This window comes from Charadrius vociferus, unplaced genomic scaffold (genome assembly GCF_000708025.1).
Source record: "Charadrius vociferus isolate BGI_N301 unplaced genomic scaffold, ASM70802v2 scaffold411, whole genome shotgun sequence".
Classification (NCBI taxonomy): domain Eukaryota; kingdom Metazoa; phylum Chordata; class Aves; order Charadriiformes; family Charadriidae; genus Charadrius; species Charadrius vociferus.
In genome coordinates this window covers 3734180-3752412 of record NW_009646935.1, presented here as the reverse complement: position 1 = coordinate 3752412, position 18233 = coordinate 3734180, and the positions used below count along the sequence as shown (strand labels likewise).

Sequence of the window (18233 nt, the reverse complement as noted above, 5' to 3'; positions counted from 1 at the left end):
CCCGGGGCGGGGGTGGTGGGCGGGGATGGCGGCGGGGTCTCACGATGCGTCTTTTCCCCTCTGCAGAGGTACGAGAGATCGGGCGCTGCAAACGGGAAGGGCAGCCGGTCCGTGCTGTCCGTGCCCCCCTTCGCCAAGGAGCTGCACCTAGAGATCGTCTGCTCGCCGGCCTACAGCGCCCGGGCGGGCTACGACCGCGTTCTCTACAAGCACTTCCAAACGCCCCGGTGAGCTGCGTGGGGAGGGGACACGTTTCTGTGTGCTGGTGAGATGCGCCTTTGGTCTGTGTTTGTGGCACCCAGATCTGATACACACAGATGATGTGCATGATCAACACCGTAATGCAGATGCTGAGTAGTTTTAGAATATCCACTTGTACCGTCTTCTCCTCGTGAGTGTGCTTCACTTGCACCCGACCTCTCTTGTCCTGTCCTTCAGAAGTCATCCTCGTGATCTGCCATCCAATGCTGAGGGCTCCCAAGTGCTGCCCGCAAACCTCCATTCTCAGGCATGTTTGTAACCGCAGTTTTCAGGTTGAATGAAGTTGAGTAATCGGGAAACTTTGTTGCCTTCTTCTCTTATGACACCTGCCTCCAAGCCTCTTTCATGTGGCTGTCAAAGCTTTCTGTTGGAATGATACTCAGCTGTTTCAGGGATAAGGAGTTTATTTGCTCTGGAAGAGACACTCTTTAATGGCATTCATCTTCTATACCATTCCCAGAAGGTTCCCCATAGTAGGGGGTTGCATCTACTCGCAGCCAGTGCATGCTAAATCTTTATGTGGATGTTTATGGTTTTATTTACAGGAAAGGAGCGAGTCATTATGAATAGCTACAGCCTCTTCAGTGAAAATGCATGTGGTATGGGGTGGAGAGGACACACAACCAGAAGGATTTACTCACTTTCACTAGTAAAACTCCCTGTTTTATTTTGTAGGCTTGTCCAGGAGGGAGACATCCTATGTGTTCCGACATTTGGATATGCTGAGTTTTTAGAAGTAAATACAGACAAATTCCTAAGGTGCGTGGCAACAAACTGTGTCTCTATTACATGGGTACTGCAAGGAAAAAGATACTTTTCCACTACTTACTCACTTGAAACAAAGCAGTTTATTCTGTTCTGATCTTTCCTTGGAGTTTAGAGTTTGTCTTTTATTTTTTGGGGGAGAGGGAAATGTTTTTGTTAGATTACAGAAGGCTGCAGCTCAGAGGGAGGCCTCCCTTAACTCACTGAAATAGTCGTGAAGAAAGGAAAGAGACAGAAATTGATGGGGAAAAAGATGAGTATTTTCTAGGCTGTTTCTCAGAGGGAGGCAGGACCACAGGAGGCACAGGTCTTCCATTTGTGGACTTATAGCGCCCTGTGGCAAGCCAGAGAAGACAACAAAGTTCGTGGGACCTAAAGAGCTTAGAACTGTGTTGGTGTTCAAGTGGTACAATTATTCATAGGGTGGAGAAAATCCTGGAGGAAACCTCTGCAGATTCCTTAACCTGTCCAGTGGGATATCAATGTAGGAAGAAGCATTTTTCCTGCATCTAGGGCAGGATGCTTGTAAAGCTTTCATGGTATTTGGGTGAGTCCTAGTCTGCAGCGTAGAGGACTCTGCGCTGTAAGGTTTTGGAGGCTGCAGGTTAATCTCTGCGAGTTGTAGTGAAGGTAGCGATGGCAGAAGAGAGAACGTCTTGAGCTCTTAGATAGATGAAATAAGATTAGTACAGGTGTACTTGTGGACTGAAGCCACCAGCAGAAGCTGTAACTGTTGACAGTCCTGTTGGTCTGTCTGGCTAGACAGCACGGTGGGGTCTGTAAAGGATCCATGTGGGCCCTGGGAGAGGGCAAGGGTATCTCTGCTTACCTGTGCTTTTCAGCTGTCTTCTTGTTGACAACTGTATTATTCCCGCCTTCAAGATCTTGACTTAGCAATTTAGACTGCTTCCTTTTTCCCTTAGGTGGCCAGAACTCTACTTCAAAGTGAGGAAGATTTTGGGCACGGTGGAAGGCGAGCAGTCTGAGGGTTACCTGGTGGACACCCAGAACACCTCTCTCTATCTGGTAAGGTGTCATTGGAGAGCAGGGAGGGTGTATAAGAGATCTGAGGCTGAGGTTGCACTATGGATGATGAAGGTGCCTGTGGGGGCTTGTGTCTCCTGCCATTGAAAAATGGCATTTCAGGACAGACTTTGTCACTTGGTACATGTCTTTTCTCAGGCGGTGTCTCACAGAGCACTGTTTTCCTGTCCTCACAGGTGGGTCCAACAAACAGCGCTGTCCCATCTGCCCCAGCCTATAACTGCCATGAGTTCTGGAGCAGTTTGTCTCCTGCTGGACTTTCTGATGTTGTGAAGCAGCTCTGTGATGCTCTTCGACCTCACCTGAACAGTCCGTGAGTTAGAATTCCTTCTAGCAAGCACCGGGAGAGCTGGGACCCTAACCCCTGATCACTGGGAGAACTGCCTCTGTGTTACAGGGCAAGTGCACTGAGCGGGGCTGGCAGCGTTCTCCTCTCAGGGCCAAGCGGCAGTGGGAAATTGGTGGCCGTCAGAGCCGTGTGTAGCTGCCTCAACCTCCACCTCTTCAAGGTAATTCCTCCTGCAGTCAGTTAATTGGTGGATTTACAACACAAAAAGAATTATGGAAATGTTCTTTAAGTTAGCCATGACAACTCCCGTGCTGCAATTGTGACACGAAGCTACCCAGAAGCTGCTCCCATGCACACAAGCAGACAAAAGGATTCCAAGTATGCTTGAGCATAGTAGCTTTCTCTGGCATGGATTATGGCTGCTGTGGGCAGAACCTCAGAGCAACTGTTGGGATCAGCCTAAAGGCCTGTCTGTCCCCCTGGCTCGTGTCTGAGACTGGTCAGTAACAGATACTCAGGAAGAGAGCGTAAGCATGAAGAGATGTTTCCCTCCAGTGCTCTGGAATCAGTAATTTAGAGATCTCTTGGCCCAGGGGTTGCATTTGTACCTTTCTTTACTGACTCTTGCTATTATTGTTGTCAGCCTGATGTACTTTACAGATACTGTAATACACAGTTATATTTCACTAGACTAACTTCTTGTCATTTGATGGGACGTTGAGTTGATGCTATGCTCCAGAGGGTGGCAGTAACTAAAATATACTGACAGAAATTGGAGAGGTGATGAGGGTAGGAATTGCAGTGGCATTGGATGTTTTCACTTGTCCCTGCATAGGCTGGGCAAAAGGCATGTTGGAAAGTGAGGCAGAGATGATGCTGAGATCTTCTCTAGCTGGGTGGGAAGCCTGGAAAAGGAATGCAGCCCTTTATTTGATAACAGCACGTGTGTCAGATCTGTTTCAAAATCTCAAGGCCTGTAGTAGATCTGCCCCATAACTGCATACACATTCACTACCATAACCTCCCACGAAAGCAAAAAAGCCCCCAAATCTTCCATAGCAGTGCTTGGCTTCTGAAAGGGGAACAACATCAAAATGAGGTTTCTTTAGAAAGAATCAGCCAAGATAAGAAAGCGCTACATCTGCTGTGGAAGTAAATGAAGGACACCGCTCCACAAGAGGCCACTGCATAGATCATATTAGGATGGGCTTGAGAAAACGAAATGGAAGACAAAACAGATGAACAGCAGGGAAAGGGCAGTTGCTGGAAACAGGAGCCATCCTTCAAAGGGCACAAACCTGTAGCAGGTTAGAGTGAAGGATAGAGTTAGCACACTCTGGGATGACTTCACTAGTCGTGAAGAATCCATGTAGTTTTTGCAAGGGGGAATCCTGTCAGAAAGTTATTAGAAGTTGGGTCCTGTTAAGTTGACATTAAAAAAAAAAGCCGTAACAGTAGGTCAGTGAAGGAGGTATATACAGCCTTGGCCAGCTGCTGTGTAGCTCAGCACCACTAAGGACATGATCCTTAGTCGTGCTGAGCTGTTACTCTTCTGCAGATGTACCATAGCTTTTGCTATGGTACAGCTCTTGCTGTACATTCCAGCTCTTGCTAACAGTCCAGGTGAGGTTTTGCTCATTCTAAGGCTCCTAAATCTCTTCTGTTAAATATGGGAAGCCTGTTCCTGGGTTCTTTTTGAAATTCACATAAATGTTTAAATTAAATACAGGAGATGCAAATCTCATTAGTAGCTTTATTAATCTCTAATTGGAGAGAAGATCATATTAATCAGGCAATATTTGCTTAAACATGACATTGATTATTCCAAAATCATACCATGAATATGAAAATATCTCAAGTCTGATTGGATCTTACACCAAGGAAAATTAAGTAACAGATTCGAATTACAATCAGTACAGGATTGTGGAGATGTCGCAGTACTTTCAGATCCTCTAATACAATGTGTTTGGGAGCACTGCCATGTCCTGGTGGGTGGCCTCAGGTTCTAGTGTGATGTACAAGGCTCTGGTTTTGGCCTTGTGTGCTGCTTTTAAAGACTAAGACTCTTACTATCGAAGCCAGAGGTATTTCCTGTCCCATCTTATTCTCCTATCCCAGCTTTTACGCTCTCCCCTTCTTTTGTCAATTACTGCAATGCTTATATTACCATTCCATCTTCTCTTCCTTTCCTCTGACTGTCCTGCCTGCTCTCCTACCGGGGCACAGTAATTCTTCCACACTGTAATCTCCACCACTTGACAATCAGCAGGTTTTTGTCCTTTCTCTTTGCCCTTCTGTACTTGCATACAGATACTGCTGCCATTTGTCTGTGTCTTCCACAACCCTAACTCCTGGTTTTTGTCTATACTACTTGGAGCACAGGAGTTTTCTCTGCTCTGCATCCCCGTCCTTACCCTTTACGTCAGCTCTTGAGGTGTTCTCCCTGCTCCAAGATACCCTTTCTGAGGATGAGGCCCAGGGAATCCCAGAGATGGTTTGGCTCTCCCTGTGCGACCTCGCAGCACCAGGAGGCAGCACTGCCTGTTTCCAGCAGTGTTCAAGCTGCTGTTCAAGGCTCACCAGTCACCTTTCCTGTTTGGATGACTTTATCAAGTGTTTGCTTTGTAAACAGTGTCTGGGCCTCTAGCCACTTCTAACTTTCCGCCTCCCCTTGCTTTCTACCTTCCTCTTGCACTTTGAACCTGTGTGGCTCTGGGTTGAACAGTTTCCCGAGCCTCCCCCTCCGCTCTTTGCACTGTTCCTCCGAGACACCTTGTTCTCCCTCTCTTGGCCTCTTCCACGGCTCTCCCATCCCTTCCAGCTTAGCTTCCTGAGGCGTGACATCCACTGTATCGACTTCTCCGATCCCTTGGCCTCACATTTCAGAAAAAAACCCTCCTGCCCCCCTCACCTCCTGCAAAGAAGCAAGAAACAGCCATTTTTGCATGCCACATAGTCCTGAATGTGTCTATTTTGAATATGATGTCCTGAGCGTGTCTCTGGGAAACAATGCACTTAGATCTGCTTTCAGCTGTGAATTGCCCTTGGAAGGCTTTGTGGAATTGGACATTGTCCTGGGTCCACGTTGCAACTGCTGCAGACTGTGCATTCTGTGGTCTGTCTCGCAGGTTGATTGTGTTAGTTTGTGCAGTGACACCAGTGGAGCCACAGAGGAGAAAGTACAGATGGCTTTCACCCAGGCCCAGCAGTATCATCCATGTGTGCTCCTGCTTTTGCTTGGCAGAGACCGGGACAGGCTAGGAGAGGACGCCAGGGTCATCGCTACTCTGAGACAGCTGCTCCTGGACAGAGACCCAGCACTGAGGTATGGACCCTGCATGTTTGCTGTGGGCATCTGCGGTGATTGTTTGCTTCTGCCATTCCTAGGGCAGTAGTCACCGTTACATCAAGGTAACTGATTGCTAACATGCCCTGTTTTATTTTTAATCCAGTGGAGTCTCTCCCAGACTTGCTTTGTTTACTCCAGAGGGCCATTTTCTTCCAGCTTAGTGGCAGAGGGAATCGGGAAGCTTTGTTGTCTGAAGCTGGTTTCTGAGTTGTTCAGATGAGCAAACCTGGCGTGTTGGCTCTGAGGCATGCCAGGGGTCGCAGGGATCCTTGAAGGGAGCTGGACCCTGGGAAAATCTTGAGGCTGATGACAAATACTAGGGCACAGGGGAGGGGGACACCAAGTGAAGAAATAAGATATGATTGAAGGGCCTTGACTCAGAAACAGAGCTCGCAAGGGCAAGCTGGAGGACAGTGGCTGCAAGACACCTTGCCCAATGTGCGCATTTCTCAGAGGAAAGGCTAGCCATTGAAGAGCAACTTGGCATGGGTGGTGGCAGTGTAAGAGCGAAGCTTCCATAAAGCTGAGGCCATGCACTGTCATCATTTTATCAACAGCCACCCTGTCCTGGTGATTGGCACAACCTGCAAACCCCAGGATGTTCCTACAGACGTGCAGACTGCTTTCCTTCACGAGGTGAAAATTGAAGCCCCTTCAGAAGAGCAGAGGAAGTCGATGCTGAGCATGCTGACTGCCAGTCTGCCTCTGGGCAAAGAACTGAGCCTATCCAAGCTGGCCCGCAGGACTGCAGTGAGTGAAACCACAGCAGCATGTGGAGATGGGCAGGCTGGGAGTACTGGGCTAACCTCCCCTACCTGGCCATGGAGAAAGGGGGCAGTTCTCACAGCCCAGTCAGCTTCTTCAGTGGTTAACCCTGGTCCTCAGACATCAGCTTTAACTGCAGATTTCTAGTGCCTAAGGACTGCACACCTTTTGCAGAGGTGTTGGCTGATGCTTAGCTCTGCTAGAAGGCAGAGCCAATAGGGATGGGCAAAAGAAAAAAAAAAAAAAAAAAAGAAGCTAGAGCCTTTAACCAGGGCACAGAAGCTCAAAGAACACCTCTGCGAGGAACTTTTGAGGAACTTTTCCCCGTAAACCTTTTATGACCTAGCTGGAGCTGTGGTCAGGGACTGAACTGATGCTGTTTGTTTCCGCATTCACAGGGTTTTGTGCTGGGAGATTTCTGTGCCTTGTTGTCCCACAGCAGCCGGGCTGCTTGTACCCGCATCCAGGCCTTGAGGTAGCACCGGCAACAGGGCAAGAGGCCGGGGAGGGCAGGGGCTGCAGCCAGCATGGTAGTGCCAGGAGTAGGGCAGAGCCTGAGTCCTTCCCTTCTCTTTCCTCGCCAGTTTTCCAGGCGGACTGAATGAGGAAGTGGAGAGAGATTTTTGCACTGCTGGGTTCCCAGTGCTTGAGGAGGATTTTAGTGTTGCGCTGGACCAGCTGCACGACGCCCATTCGCAGGCAGTGGGAGCTCCAAAGGTAGGATGCTGGGGCAGAGGAGGGGGGGTTGGTTTTCTAGAGCTGTATGGCTCCATACCTCTCGAAGACCTTGGCAGACCTTGCCAGAGAGGGCTGTGCTCTAGCATATCACTTCCTGCTGTCTCCTTCCACGTATTTCCCCAGCCTTGGGTGGGAAACTGTCCCACTGGGCTTTCCCCCACGAGTGCTTTTCATCCTCTTGGCTTTGAATTTGGTCAGGGTACCCCTTGCTGCTCTAATTGGAGACCACTTAATTGGCTAGTGCCATAGGGGTGCCAGCTGTGTAGCTCAGCCTTTCAAGAGGCAAAGGCAAACTGCCTCGCTGAGCTCTCTCCAGCCGTCTGATGTGTGGCAACAGAGAGGCTGGGGCATAGGCTGGCGAGGGAGTTTCCCCACATGTGTGAGAAGCCTCATACTTGATCCCTGGCCTCGGACACTGCTTGAACTGGCATGGGCTTTTATGACAGTCAGGCTGTTTGAAGAGCTTGGAGGTTCTTCAGAGAAAGGGACATGTAATGTCACAGAAAAACAGCAGAGTCAGCTTCTTGGGAGGGGTGTGATCTGCCTATGGCAGCTCAGCACCGAGGGAAACAGCGTTTGGGATGACTATTTTGGCTGTGTAATGTGGTGTTAGAACGAAGCAAAGTGATTGGAGCCTCTTCTCCACGCCCTTGAGTGTGAATGACCGAGCTCAGCACAGGCCAGGGAATGCTGGCCTTGGAGCAGTTATTCTGGCGCCTTCCCCAACCGCCTACTTGCAAGCCTGCCCTAGCAAGATGACACCTTGCTGGTGTCATCATACAGGAGCTACTCCAGGACTTAATTCATTCATAAATTAGTAAATTTATGAATGAGACTGAAATGAGCTCTGTTTTGAGGTGTGTTTGCCATGCTTGCTATAAGACAAATAATAACCACAGAGCATGCTCGACAGCGAGCTGTGGGAATGGGAGCTGATTTTCTTTGTATTTTACAATCCTTTATCAATTTCGTAGTAATTTTAATTGGCAACGGTTCAGAAAGCCCATTAGCAGACCTGCATACACTCAACACACATAACTTTCAATTCCCTGCTTGCATTTTTTGGTTAGTCACACGTTTGTTTGCAGTTATAGCTTGAGCCTCCTAGAGACAACTAATTTCAAACCTCCAGTTGCTAGCAGTGTCTGCAACATGTCCTAGAGTTCCAATGTCCTCCCCTGAAAACAACCTTGCTGCAGTTTCCCAGCTCCTATGCTGATGTCTGTAGAGCTTTTTCTAGTGAGGCCATATAAGCAAGAGTGCAGGGGAGAGGGCAGCTCTTCCATTCATTGGCACTAAAGAAGTAGGGCCTCTGAGCTTTTGAGCTAAAATTTCTTTTTTTTTTTTTTTTTTTTTTTCCCCCTGGAAATCCTTATCTTGTCTGACCTGATTTTCCTGGTGGACTTGCTGGACAGCTGGAGAAATAGCATGAGATAACATCATCTCAAGTAGCAAAGGAAAGAGAGCCAAACTGGCTGAGGGGGAAAGAATTTTGCTCTGGCCTATTTTTAAGCTCCCTCTTTTGTGCTGGCACCTGTTCCCCACCCAGCCAGCAGCTGGGGGAAAGTGCAGAGAAAGCAAAGCCAAAAAACGTGTTCCCAGGAGAGCTGCTCTGACTCTCAGGAGGATCTGTCATGCAGACTGTGCTTTCCCTGCCATTTCTAATGCTGTGAGCAGAGCAGCAGCATCTTCTGAGATTGTTTTGCTCAGCATAAAATGACGCAAGTGGCATGGCTCACCCCTCTCAAGTTTGCTGTCTTCCCTCTCTTCGCAATGATCCCTTGCGTGTTTGCAGTTGAAGCCATCCCTATCTATTTCTTGTAAGCATCCATGGACTTTATTCTTGCATTGCTGCTTTCAAAAGGAGAGTCCTCCAGGATATCTGTCTCTCACGTCCTTCTTCACAAGACAGAGGTTCCTAGTAGGCCAGGTTTTGTTGATCTGGTGTGAAGCCCTTGCACAGTCTCACCACCCTGGGGGACAAGGTAGCTCATAATTGCTAGGTCTGGGTTTCTTTTTTTTTAATTTTTTTTTTCTTTCTTATTTTTACCTTCCCTTACGTGTCCCAAGGGCCGTCTGCAGCAGAGTACTCTGGCAGGTACTACTTTCCCTGGGGTATTTTTGCTGACAGGTGGTGTGAGGTGCAACAGAGGGTCGGAGACAAGGTGGCTCGCTGCGAGCGCAGCTTGCTTGGGGACACGCAGAGTTTGTTTTCCCTATTGCAAAGCTCAGGAGAGGGAAAGTGTGGATGCTGGGGGATCCCACAGGCGGGATGGCTGAGCAGCGCAGTGCAGGGCCGACTTGCTGCACAACCAGACACAGCTGATGGCACCAGGGCCTGATGACTGGAGCAAGAGCTCTCCAGGCCTGCTCCAGGCTCAGGAAGAAATGCTGACAGGGACTCTTCCTCTCTTGGCAGATCCCCTCCGTGTCGTGGCAGGATGTTGGAGGGCTCCAGGAGGTGAAGAAGGAGATACTGGACACTATCCAGTTGCCCCTGGAGCACCCGGAGCTGCTGTCACTGGGTCTGTGCCGCTCGGGTCTGCTGCTGTATGGGCCTCCAGGGACAGGGAAGACCTTGCTGGCAAAAGCCGTGGCAACCACGTGTGCCATGACGTTCCTTAGGTGAAGAGTCGGGGTTCATGCGATGGGACTGACTTTCTCCTGGCAGCGGATGGGCATGCTCTAACTGGCTCCCTCTTCTCCCTTTCCCACAGCGTGAAAGGGCCAGAGCTGATCAACATGTATGTTGGGCAAAGCGAGGAGAATGTGCGTAATGGTGAGCAGATGTATCCTGCTCCTGCATCTGGGGAGATGTGGCTTTTCTGTGGTGCTGGAGGGAAGGAGGTAGCGCTTAAACCCCTCTTCCCAACTCTCACCCACAGCTGCCCACAAGGACACAAACTCAAATGTCTCCTACACCCAGTCTGTTCCCTGCCTTGCTGCAGCTTCCCCTCCCACTCTCTCTGTGCCTGTTGCTCTTGTCACTGGTGTTCCTGGTGGGATGGCAGCCCCTCAGACATAGCTGAGCCTCGGGGCCCATGGTGCTGGGTGCTGCTTGTCTCCACTCCCACTGAGCCCCTCAGGCAGGAGCAGTTGCTGGTGGTGAGGCAGTGGGCAGCTGGTTTCCATCCACAGCTCTTCTCTACTGGGGATGTAGCAGGTCTTGTTGCTGTTGACTGCTCCTCCAGGTCCTTCTCACCTTTTGTGCTGTCTCTTCCCAGTGTTTGCCAGAGCCAGGGCAGCTGCTCCCTGCATTATCTTCTTTGATGAACTGGATTCCCTGGCCCCCAGTCGCGGGCGGAGTGGAGATTCAGGGGGCGTCATGGACAGGTGAGTGAGCATTACGTCTCCTTGGGAGAGCAGTATACCTGCCTCAGCTGGGGGGGATGCACAGGATTGCCTTGCGAGGCAGAGTCCATCCCAAATCTCTTCCTCTCCTTTTTCCCTCCCTTGCTCCCTTCAGCTCCTCTGCATGGCCTGTCTCCTCTCTCTGGACATGAGTACTGCTGTTTGCATTGCCACAGATTCCTGATTGCCTAAGCTTGTTGTGCAAACATTTGGCTAAGACAGAGTCCCCTCCAGCTGCTTCTGTGGCTGCCAACTGCTCCCTTTGGCCTCTCCAAGGTCATCCTTCACACCCCTGCCGTGCTCTCCTCCTATTAGCTGCTGTTTCACTGTGGTGGGAAACCTTTCAGCTGCCTCTAGTAGAAGCAAAATATGTACAGCTTGGAGATACCCAGAAACAGGGTTATTTTTCCCCAGGCCTCTTCTGATGAGCTAATAGTCCCCATCCAATCTCCCTCTCCATCCGTGAGGGGTTCTGCAGAGTTTTCTAGTTGGCACCATGTGTCCCTGGCATCCATCTTCACACACACAAGCCAGCAGCTCTGGAATGGGCTGGGTGTGGTCCCCACTGGTTGCCCTGGGTGATGCCAGAACCTAGTGGAGATATCCCCATTCCAGGAGGTCTATGCAGCACTGAAGTACTGTGCTGCCAGGCCAGCTTAAACCCTGTGGCCACAGAGCTAGATCTGCAACTTGTGCCATTCACCACCCTGAGAACTGGTTGGCATTGTCACTGGCCTGCCAATGTGTCCCTGGCGTGCAGTGACAGGGCAGTCTTGCAGCTGAACTTGCTGGGGAGTACCACGTAGCGGGGAGAGTTAGGATCAGCCAGCACGTGTGACTGGGGAACCTGACCCATAGCCATGAGTGCCTGCCTATGTTTGCTCTGTGTTGCCCATGTCTGATAGCAAGTATAAGCACGTGTGGCCATCCTGGAAGGGTGCAAAGCCAAGCACAGGCCTGAAGGACTGTCTTGGAACCAGGGGTTTGTGCTCTGCAATGAGCCCACACTCTCGCTGGCTGTGCTTAAACAGAGAAGTCTGGATGGCTGTGTTAGGGCTCTTCAGGGAACAGAAGTATGAGCTGAAGTCCAAGACATGGACCTGCCAGTGGTCTCGCTTATTCCTCTTTTTGTTTGGTGGCTGAGGGTGACAGTGGGTGACTTGCCAAGGCCTAGTTGTGAGTGTCCTGTCTTGTTCCCTGCAGAGTTGTCTCACAGCTCCTGGCTGAGCTTGATGGCCTTCATTCCACCAGAGAGGTATTTGTCATTGGAGCTACAAACAGGCCTGACCTCCTGGACCCAGCTCTGCTCCGGCCGGGCAGGTATGTCGCATCCTACCCTGCCTCGCTCCAGAGTAGTTCCCTGGAGCTCCTCAGGCAGTGATGAGCTGGACTGTGTCCCCACCACATTCCCTCCACAGAGACTGTTCCTGAAGCGCCCCCCGCCCTGGCTTGTGGGGGAGATAGGAAGCCAAGAGGAGGCCAGTGCCTGTGGCTGTAGCAGCAGCACAAGATACCACTGCTTGTTATCCCCCAGAACTCTGGTTATTGCCCCAGCATCAGAACCGATCACTAAGGAGCTGCTGTGGCACCAAACTGGTGGGAGGGATTGGTCCCCTCAGCCCTGTTCTGCAGAGCTGCCCCTGGGCCTCTCCTCTTGCCTGCAGCTTGCCCATCCTGGGGCAGGACTTTGTATCTGCTGTTATTGGATCTCACATGGTTCCTATCAGTCCATTTCTCCAGCCTGCCCCAAGTCCCTCTGAAGAGAAGCCCTGTCCTCCAGCACGTTGACTGCTTCCCCTTCAGGCTTTAGTGTCATTCACGAACTTGGCAGCAAAAGGAGCTGCTCCAGGGCCACCCTTCAGTTTCTGTTGCACATGGCTGAGCACCGATGGCAGGTTTGTCTTGACCTCTTCTCGACTGTCTCTTCTTTCTGCTGACAGGTTTGACAAACTGGTCTATGTGGGCATAAACGAAGACCGGGAGTCCCAGCTGCAGGTGCTAAGCGCCGTCACCAGGAAGTAAGTGACCCTGTGCTCTCGCCATAGCCTTCCACCGCCTTCCAATGGGTTACAGTCTTCCTGGGGTTGATGCATAGTGTGCTCCAGCTTGGCTTCGTGTCTGAGCCCTGGCGAGCGCCTGAGTCACTGACCCACAGCCAGCAGGTAGGGGAAGAGGATGGAGCAACTTTCGGAAGCAGAACTGGGGCTGGTTTTCCTACAAGGTGGGAGCAGCTCAGCTGGCTGTCCAGGTGGAGGGGTTGATAGAGTTCTCCAGTCACCGGGCCCACATGCTCTTCTTGAGGAGTTCAGCCAGATCCTACCAGTGCAATGGGACTGCAGCGCACCAGCGTGGCAGGAAGCTCCCATTTGCTTCCTGCAAGCTTTCCCCTAGCACATCTGCTGTTTCCATGTTCAAGGGTGAAGGCAGCCTCCGTTCGTCTAACTGCCACTCCTCCGACAATGTTCAGGAGTGTTCAGCTCTGTGTGTCTTTCCAAACACTGGTTGTGTGGGATCACTGAGCAGTGGGGTTTGGCTGCTTCCCCAGCTGCTCTGAGCTCCCGAGAGCATCTCTGAAGGGAGAAAAGCGAGCCCTGGCATTCAGGTGCAGAGGTACCACCCACCACAGCTGGGTGAGCAGCTGTGAATCTGCCTCTGCAGGGACTTTCTGCTATGGATAGCTGTGATCGCTGCGGCCTGTGACGATAAGCTAACAGGAGAGGCGAGAGCGTGGGCTGGCTGCGAGCATCTATTCACGCCATGTGGCTTGGCAGTCGTGTCCTCCAGCACCGTGCTGCTGTTCATGCTGAAGGAGGCTCACTGTCTGCGGTGTGGCTCCGATGGGACGGTTTGGTGTTGCAGTGGTTTGTACTGTCTGTAATTAAACATGTTCTTATCCAGCCCTGGCTGTAGGCTGTTCCCAGGCATGTGGAGCACTTAATTTCTCTGAGTGAACTCAAAGTTGCCTTTGATCCTACTTAGCAGGAGATAGGACTAAGAGAAGTGACTATGTTGAAAAAACAAACAAACAACCCCCTTTGATTTTTTTTTTTTTTTTGAGCATGCAGAGCACAGTCCAGAAGCAGCCAAACATGGGGCTTCCTGCCCAGTCACACTGGCTGCCGCCCCTCTCCTCATCCGGTTTGGTTTGGTTTGTTTTTTTTTTTTTTTTCTGTGGCTTTTACACCTTCAGTTTTCTCTCTTGGCAGGTTTAAACTGGATCCTTCTGTGAATCTCACCACCATCCTAGAAAAATGCCCAGCTCAGCTGACAGGAGCAGACATCTATGCCCTGTGCTCGGATGCCATGATGTACGCTGTCAAACGCAAGGTGGAATGGATCGAGGAAGGTAGGAGCCTGGCCCCTACCTGTCCCACATGTTGGGCTGGCCCTGTGCAGGGGCAGAGAGGAAAGTTACCACTACTGGTGACTTGGCCATGTGAGAAGAGCCTCGACAGCTTTGGGACCACGTCTAAATGCTAGGCTCTGGGTTACCAGCAGGCAGGCAGTTCCTGCAGATGTGATCATCTTCACCTCCAGTGCTTGGCCCCAGGGGGAAGGAGAGAGATGTGGGTTTTCCTTCCAGCCTCCGGTGGCTGGAGAGGGGGCTGTTGGATCTTGCCAGCCGGCCTTCTCTTTGCTCAGCCTTTTCCTGTTTTTTCTCTCATGCAGGGCTGGACACTGAGAGCTCTGCTCTGATCCTGACCATGGAGGACTTCCTGCAGGCTGCTGCGAGGTTGCAGCCATCAGTCTCTGAACAGGAGCTGCTCAGGTACAGACTCATCCAGCAGAAGTTTGCTGCCTGCTAATGCTCAGCAGAGCTGGGACTGAGGAGTGATGGGGACGGTGTGTTGAGGGGTGCAAGAGGACACCCTGCTCTCCTCTGATGTCTCCTGGGGCCCCTTCTTTTGAGCTTGGGTGAAAAAGTGGCCGAGCAGTTTCTTGAGCCAAAGCCCAATGGAAGTGCTGCTCTGCTCAGCCAAGCAGGTGATGGGTTCTCTTAACGGTCCCTCACATCTCGGGGAGCACTTTGTGGCTGCCAGGAGCATACTGGGGTAATGTCCCCAAGGGAAGGAAGCTGAATCTCATGGTTTTGGGCAATGTAGGAGTGTCTCCATGGGTGACAGAATACTGGTGGGGGAGCAAGGCCCAAACTGCCCCTGATTTAGCAGCAAGAGGGGTGCTGGGCGCAGTTGCTTATTGGGGTGTCAGCCCCCAGTGAGGGGCACTGGTTGGAAGGCGGCAGGACACAAGGCAGTGCTGCTGCAGCCGGCCTGGGCTCGACGTCATCTCTTTGAATAAATACAGGTTTTTGGCACTAGGTATTCGCTACCAGGTCTTTGCTTGCTGATGGTGGCTGTGGGCTTGGGAAGGTCCCTGCGAGCCCCTGGGTGGTCTGGGTGTTGCAGAGAAACCGTTGTCCTGCAGATGGAGGGGGGAGCACACCCGCGAACAGGGCTGGGGCCACCCTTGTCCGGCAAAGGTTGCGAGAGGGGCTGGAGCACCCATCGGATGAGGAGAGGCCAAGGGAATGGGGTTTGCTCGGCTGGAAGCTGAGCTCTCTCTGCAGACAGAGCCCAATTCTTCTTCGAGGTGCTGGGTGACAGGACAAGAGACAAGTGGCAGCAAGGGAAAGTCTTACTGGATACTAGGAAAAACTTAGCATGGGGAGATGGAGGGCTGCAACCTTGGGAAATACTCAACCCTTGGCTGTAGCAGCCCAGAGCTGCCCTGTCTGTACTAACCTCTGCTGAGCGCCTCTGAAGTCCTGTCTCACCTCCCTCTGCAGCCTCGCGGCAGCTGCCACCACCAGTGCGTGTGCCAAATTGGCTTCCTGATGCCAAATAAATCCCCACTTGAGCCGTGTGTGGCAGCCAGCTGGCCGGCAGCTGCCTCTGCCTCTGCCAGGTCCCTGCAGCTGCTCGTGTGGCTCACGGGCCACCCCGCGTTAAGCCATGGCTTGTTGCGTCCAGGCTTTGCCCCGCTGCTGCCTGCCCTGAGACTGCTGGCAGTCGTGTCCCTGAGTCAAGCGCGGCTGTCGAGAGGACCAGCTCCCCACTGAGCTCCTCCCCAAAGGGCTGGTTCTCCAGCAGCTGTGGGTGTTCGTGCAGGAAGATTCAGCTGATGTGTGCCTCGAGCCCTGTTGCTCCTGCTCTGGCACCTGAGCGTGTTCAGGCAGAGCTGTCCCTGACCGCAACGCGCTGCTGGATCTGGCCACCACCTCTTCCCCCGGGCAGGCAAGGAAGGACCTGCAGCCACAGCAAAAGCGCCAGTGGGCTGTGCAGAGCCTCCCCACCGCACCCCAGGAGCACCGGCAGAGGCGTGGGCACCCCTGGATGGTGCTGAGGGGGTTCAAGAAAAGAGGGTTGGGGGGCAACAAGGAGGAACAAACAGTTGCAGTACACCCCTGTGAGTGGTGCTGCAGTGGGCTCGGCAGGGATGTGCAACCAGCCAGGAGCCAGCCCACCCTTGGCTCTGCTTCAAGGGGAGCCCCAAACCCCACACCACAGGCATGACTAGCACCTGCAGTGGGTAATTGGGGGTGAGGCTGTGCCTGCACCCACCCCATTCCCCCCCCCAGGCTGGGCATTTCCTTCCCCAGGAGTCCTGAGGCGGCTGCAGCCATTCCCCTTGACCCATACCCTACACATACACGGACACATGGACAGACGGACCACGGGCTCCGGTAGCTCTCACAAGCGCTCTTAATTAATGGGAGGGAGGGGCTCCAAGGTGGCTCTCAGCAATGTCCCCAGCCCCTTGCTTGTCCCTGGAGCCATTCTCAGCCACCACAGTCTCATCTCCGTGGCCACCTCAGGCTGTCTTCTTCACGACGTGGATGAAGTAGCAGGGGACGTGGGCCTGCCCTGGTGTGTAGGGCTGGAAGTCGCCCAGGACGCTGTGCTGGCACTTCCCCTGGAAGGCGCCTTTCAGCAGGGCTGTGAAGGCCTCCAGCCGGTGTGGGTAGTACGAGAGCCGAAACTTGCTGCAAGGAGGCAACAATGGTGAGATGGCGAGAGGAGAGTAGCGGGTCATGGCACCAGCCACCCCCCTGTGCCAGGGGCCACCCCTGCAGCCCCTCTCACCTCAGCTCCGGGGCAGCCCCCGCCTCGGTGGGGGGGACCTGCACTGTGTAGTCCAGGGTCACCATGTGCGCCTTGTTGTTTACCAGCAGCACCGAGGTGGTGATGTCCTTGGTCAAGTCACTCTGGGGACCACAGGAGGATGTCTGTGGCCTGCGGGGGACTCGGTGGTCCCCAGCCTGGGCACAGCCCTGCTCCCTGCCCTGCCTGGTCCCCTTGGGGCCAGGGGACTGGGATTGGGATGGCGCAGGGTCTGCCATCCACCCACCTTGTAGTAGATGTTCTTGCCGGGTGGTGCGCAGCCCGTGGCCAGGATGTGATCGTAGTTGCGGTGGTCGATGACCAGGACACCTCCAGGCCGCACCATGCTGGCGATGTTCCTCAGGGCCAGCTTGTGGTCACTCTGGTCCCCTGGGGAGGAGACCATGGTGTCCCCAGGCACTGGCTGCACCCTGTGGCACAGTCTATGGGGGCCCCATCTCTCATACACACATACAGCTACCACCACCACCACCTCCTCCACCCCAGTCTCAGCTTGGGGAACCCACAGCCCCACCCATGGTATTAAGCTCAGGCACATTCTCAGCCTCACTGGGGGCAGAGTATGCCATGTCGGGAACCTACCACCCCGCTTGTGGCACAAGTCTGGGTGTGTCTCCAGCCTTGCCAGAGATATGACATAGATGAACACAGCTCCACTACCACGGGACCCAATGGTCCCACTCATGCCATGAACTGGGGCATGTTCTCAGCCTCCCTGGAGACATGCCATGATGCAACAACTCCACCATGCATAATCCACTGCCCTGCTTATAGCATGAGCTAGGGCACGTTCTCAGCCTGCTGGGAGATGTCGTGCACATGTGCACAGGTACACACACACCCCAACACCCCCCGCCCCCCAACAACTCACCTTTGAAGTCAGGCAGATGTGCAAAGGAGTTGCCCAGGCAGATGACTGCATCAAACCCGTCCCCTGGCTTCTCCAGGTCCTTCTCCAGTGTGAGCCAGTTGGCTTCCTCGATGACTGCAGTACAAGACAGCGGATGAGGACAGGGACACCTGACCTACCCAACAGCCTCCCCTGCATGCGAGACCCCACCCCAGCCCTTCCTTGGCCCCTGCAGGTGCTGGATCCAGCCTGGGGCCAGCAGGCAGGTGAAGGCCACAGCCTGGGCTTGCCGAGCAGCCAGCACCGGCAGGGCCCTGCCTGTCCCTGCAGCAAGGCCACCTGGCCAGCGGCACCCAGGCGAGGGGCCTGGGCACGGTGAGGGGCTGGGGACAGGACGTGAGGGACCTGGTGCCCCAGGGGAGGGGGTCAGGGCAGAGGCCCCCAGGCCGGGGTGGAGGTGTTGGTCTCCGCACGCCCCTCCCGGCCCCTGCACCCCCGCACCCCATCGGTCGAAGGGCTCCTCCTTGCGCCGCTCCCAGCGCTCCTTCAGCGCGTACTTGAGCATCTTGTCGCTGGCATCGACGCTGGTCACCTGGAAGCCCTCCTCGAGCAGCATGATGGAGTCCACCCTGGGGACACGGCTGTCAGCGGGGCCGGGGGCAGCTAAGGGGGCCCGGGGGGCTTTGGGGAGAGGGGAGG

The 18233-nt window shown here is 53.3% G+C and overlaps 3 protein-coding genes across 4 annotated transcripts in view; 1 reads left to right on the top strand and 2 right to left on the bottom strand.

Annotated features, from left to right (window-relative positions):
* Positions 1 to 14388, top strand: part of PEX6 (peroxisomal biogenesis factor 6) — a 17294-nt gene extending 2906 nt beyond the window's left edge. The window contains exons 2-17 of the mRNA XM_009894866.1: positions 67 to 227; positions 937 to 1020; positions 1950 to 2052; positions 2247 to 2383; positions 2468 to 2579; positions 5488 to 5684; positions 6266 to 6458; positions 6872 to 6948; positions 7058 to 7190; positions 9631 to 9836; positions 9929 to 9990; positions 10436 to 10544; positions 11766 to 11882; positions 12503 to 12580; positions 13769 to 13908; positions 14232 to 14388. Of these exons, the coding sequence (XP_009893168.1) occupies positions 67 to 227; positions 937 to 1020; positions 1950 to 2052; positions 2247 to 2383; positions 2468 to 2579; positions 5488 to 5684; positions 6266 to 6458; positions 6872 to 6948; positions 7058 to 7190; positions 9631 to 9836; positions 9929 to 9990; positions 10436 to 10544; positions 11766 to 11882; positions 12503 to 12580; positions 13769 to 13908; positions 14232 to 14368 (2046 nt within the window). The 3' untranslated portion in view covers positions 14369 to 14388. The remainder of the gene's footprint in view (positions 1 to 66; positions 228 to 936; positions 1021 to 1949; positions 2053 to 2246; positions 2384 to 2467; positions 2580 to 5487; positions 5685 to 6265; positions 6459 to 6871; positions 6949 to 7057; positions 7191 to 9630; positions 9837 to 9928; positions 9991 to 10435; positions 10545 to 11765; positions 11883 to 12502; positions 12581 to 13768; positions 13909 to 14231) is intronic.
* Positions 14389 to 16242: 1854 nt separating this feature from the next.
* On the bottom strand, positions 16243 to 18164 carry GNMT (glycine N-methyltransferase). Of its 2 annotated transcripts, XM_009894838.1 has the most exons (5): positions 18036 to 18164; positions 17556 to 17669; positions 16911 to 17053; positions 16646 to 16767; positions 16243 to 16545 (listed from the first exon to the last, which is right to left on the bottom strand). In XM_009894838.1, the coding sequence occupies exons 1-5, from the start codon at positions 18148 to 18150 to the stop codon at positions 16374 to 16376; spliced, it is 666 nt and encodes a 221-aa protein (XP_009893140.1). In that variant the 5' UTR covers positions 18151 to 18164; the 3' UTR covers positions 16243 to 16373. The 2 variants fall into 2 exon arrangements, with proteins under 2 accessions (XP_009893140.1, XP_009893141.1); XM_009894839.1 differs by lacking the exon at positions 17556 to 17669 and having other exon boundaries at positions 16244 to 16545.
* A 14-nt stretch (positions 18165 to 18178) lies between these two features.
* The window catches only part of CNPY3 (canopy FGF signaling regulator 3), an 8080-nt gene continuing 8025 nt past the window's right edge, over positions 18179 to 18233 (bottom strand). Inside the window, exon 7 of the mRNA XM_009894865.1 lies at positions 18179 to 18215. Within this exon, the coding sequence (XP_009893167.1) occupies positions 18179 to 18215 (37 nt within the window). The remainder of the gene's footprint in view (positions 18216 to 18233) is intronic.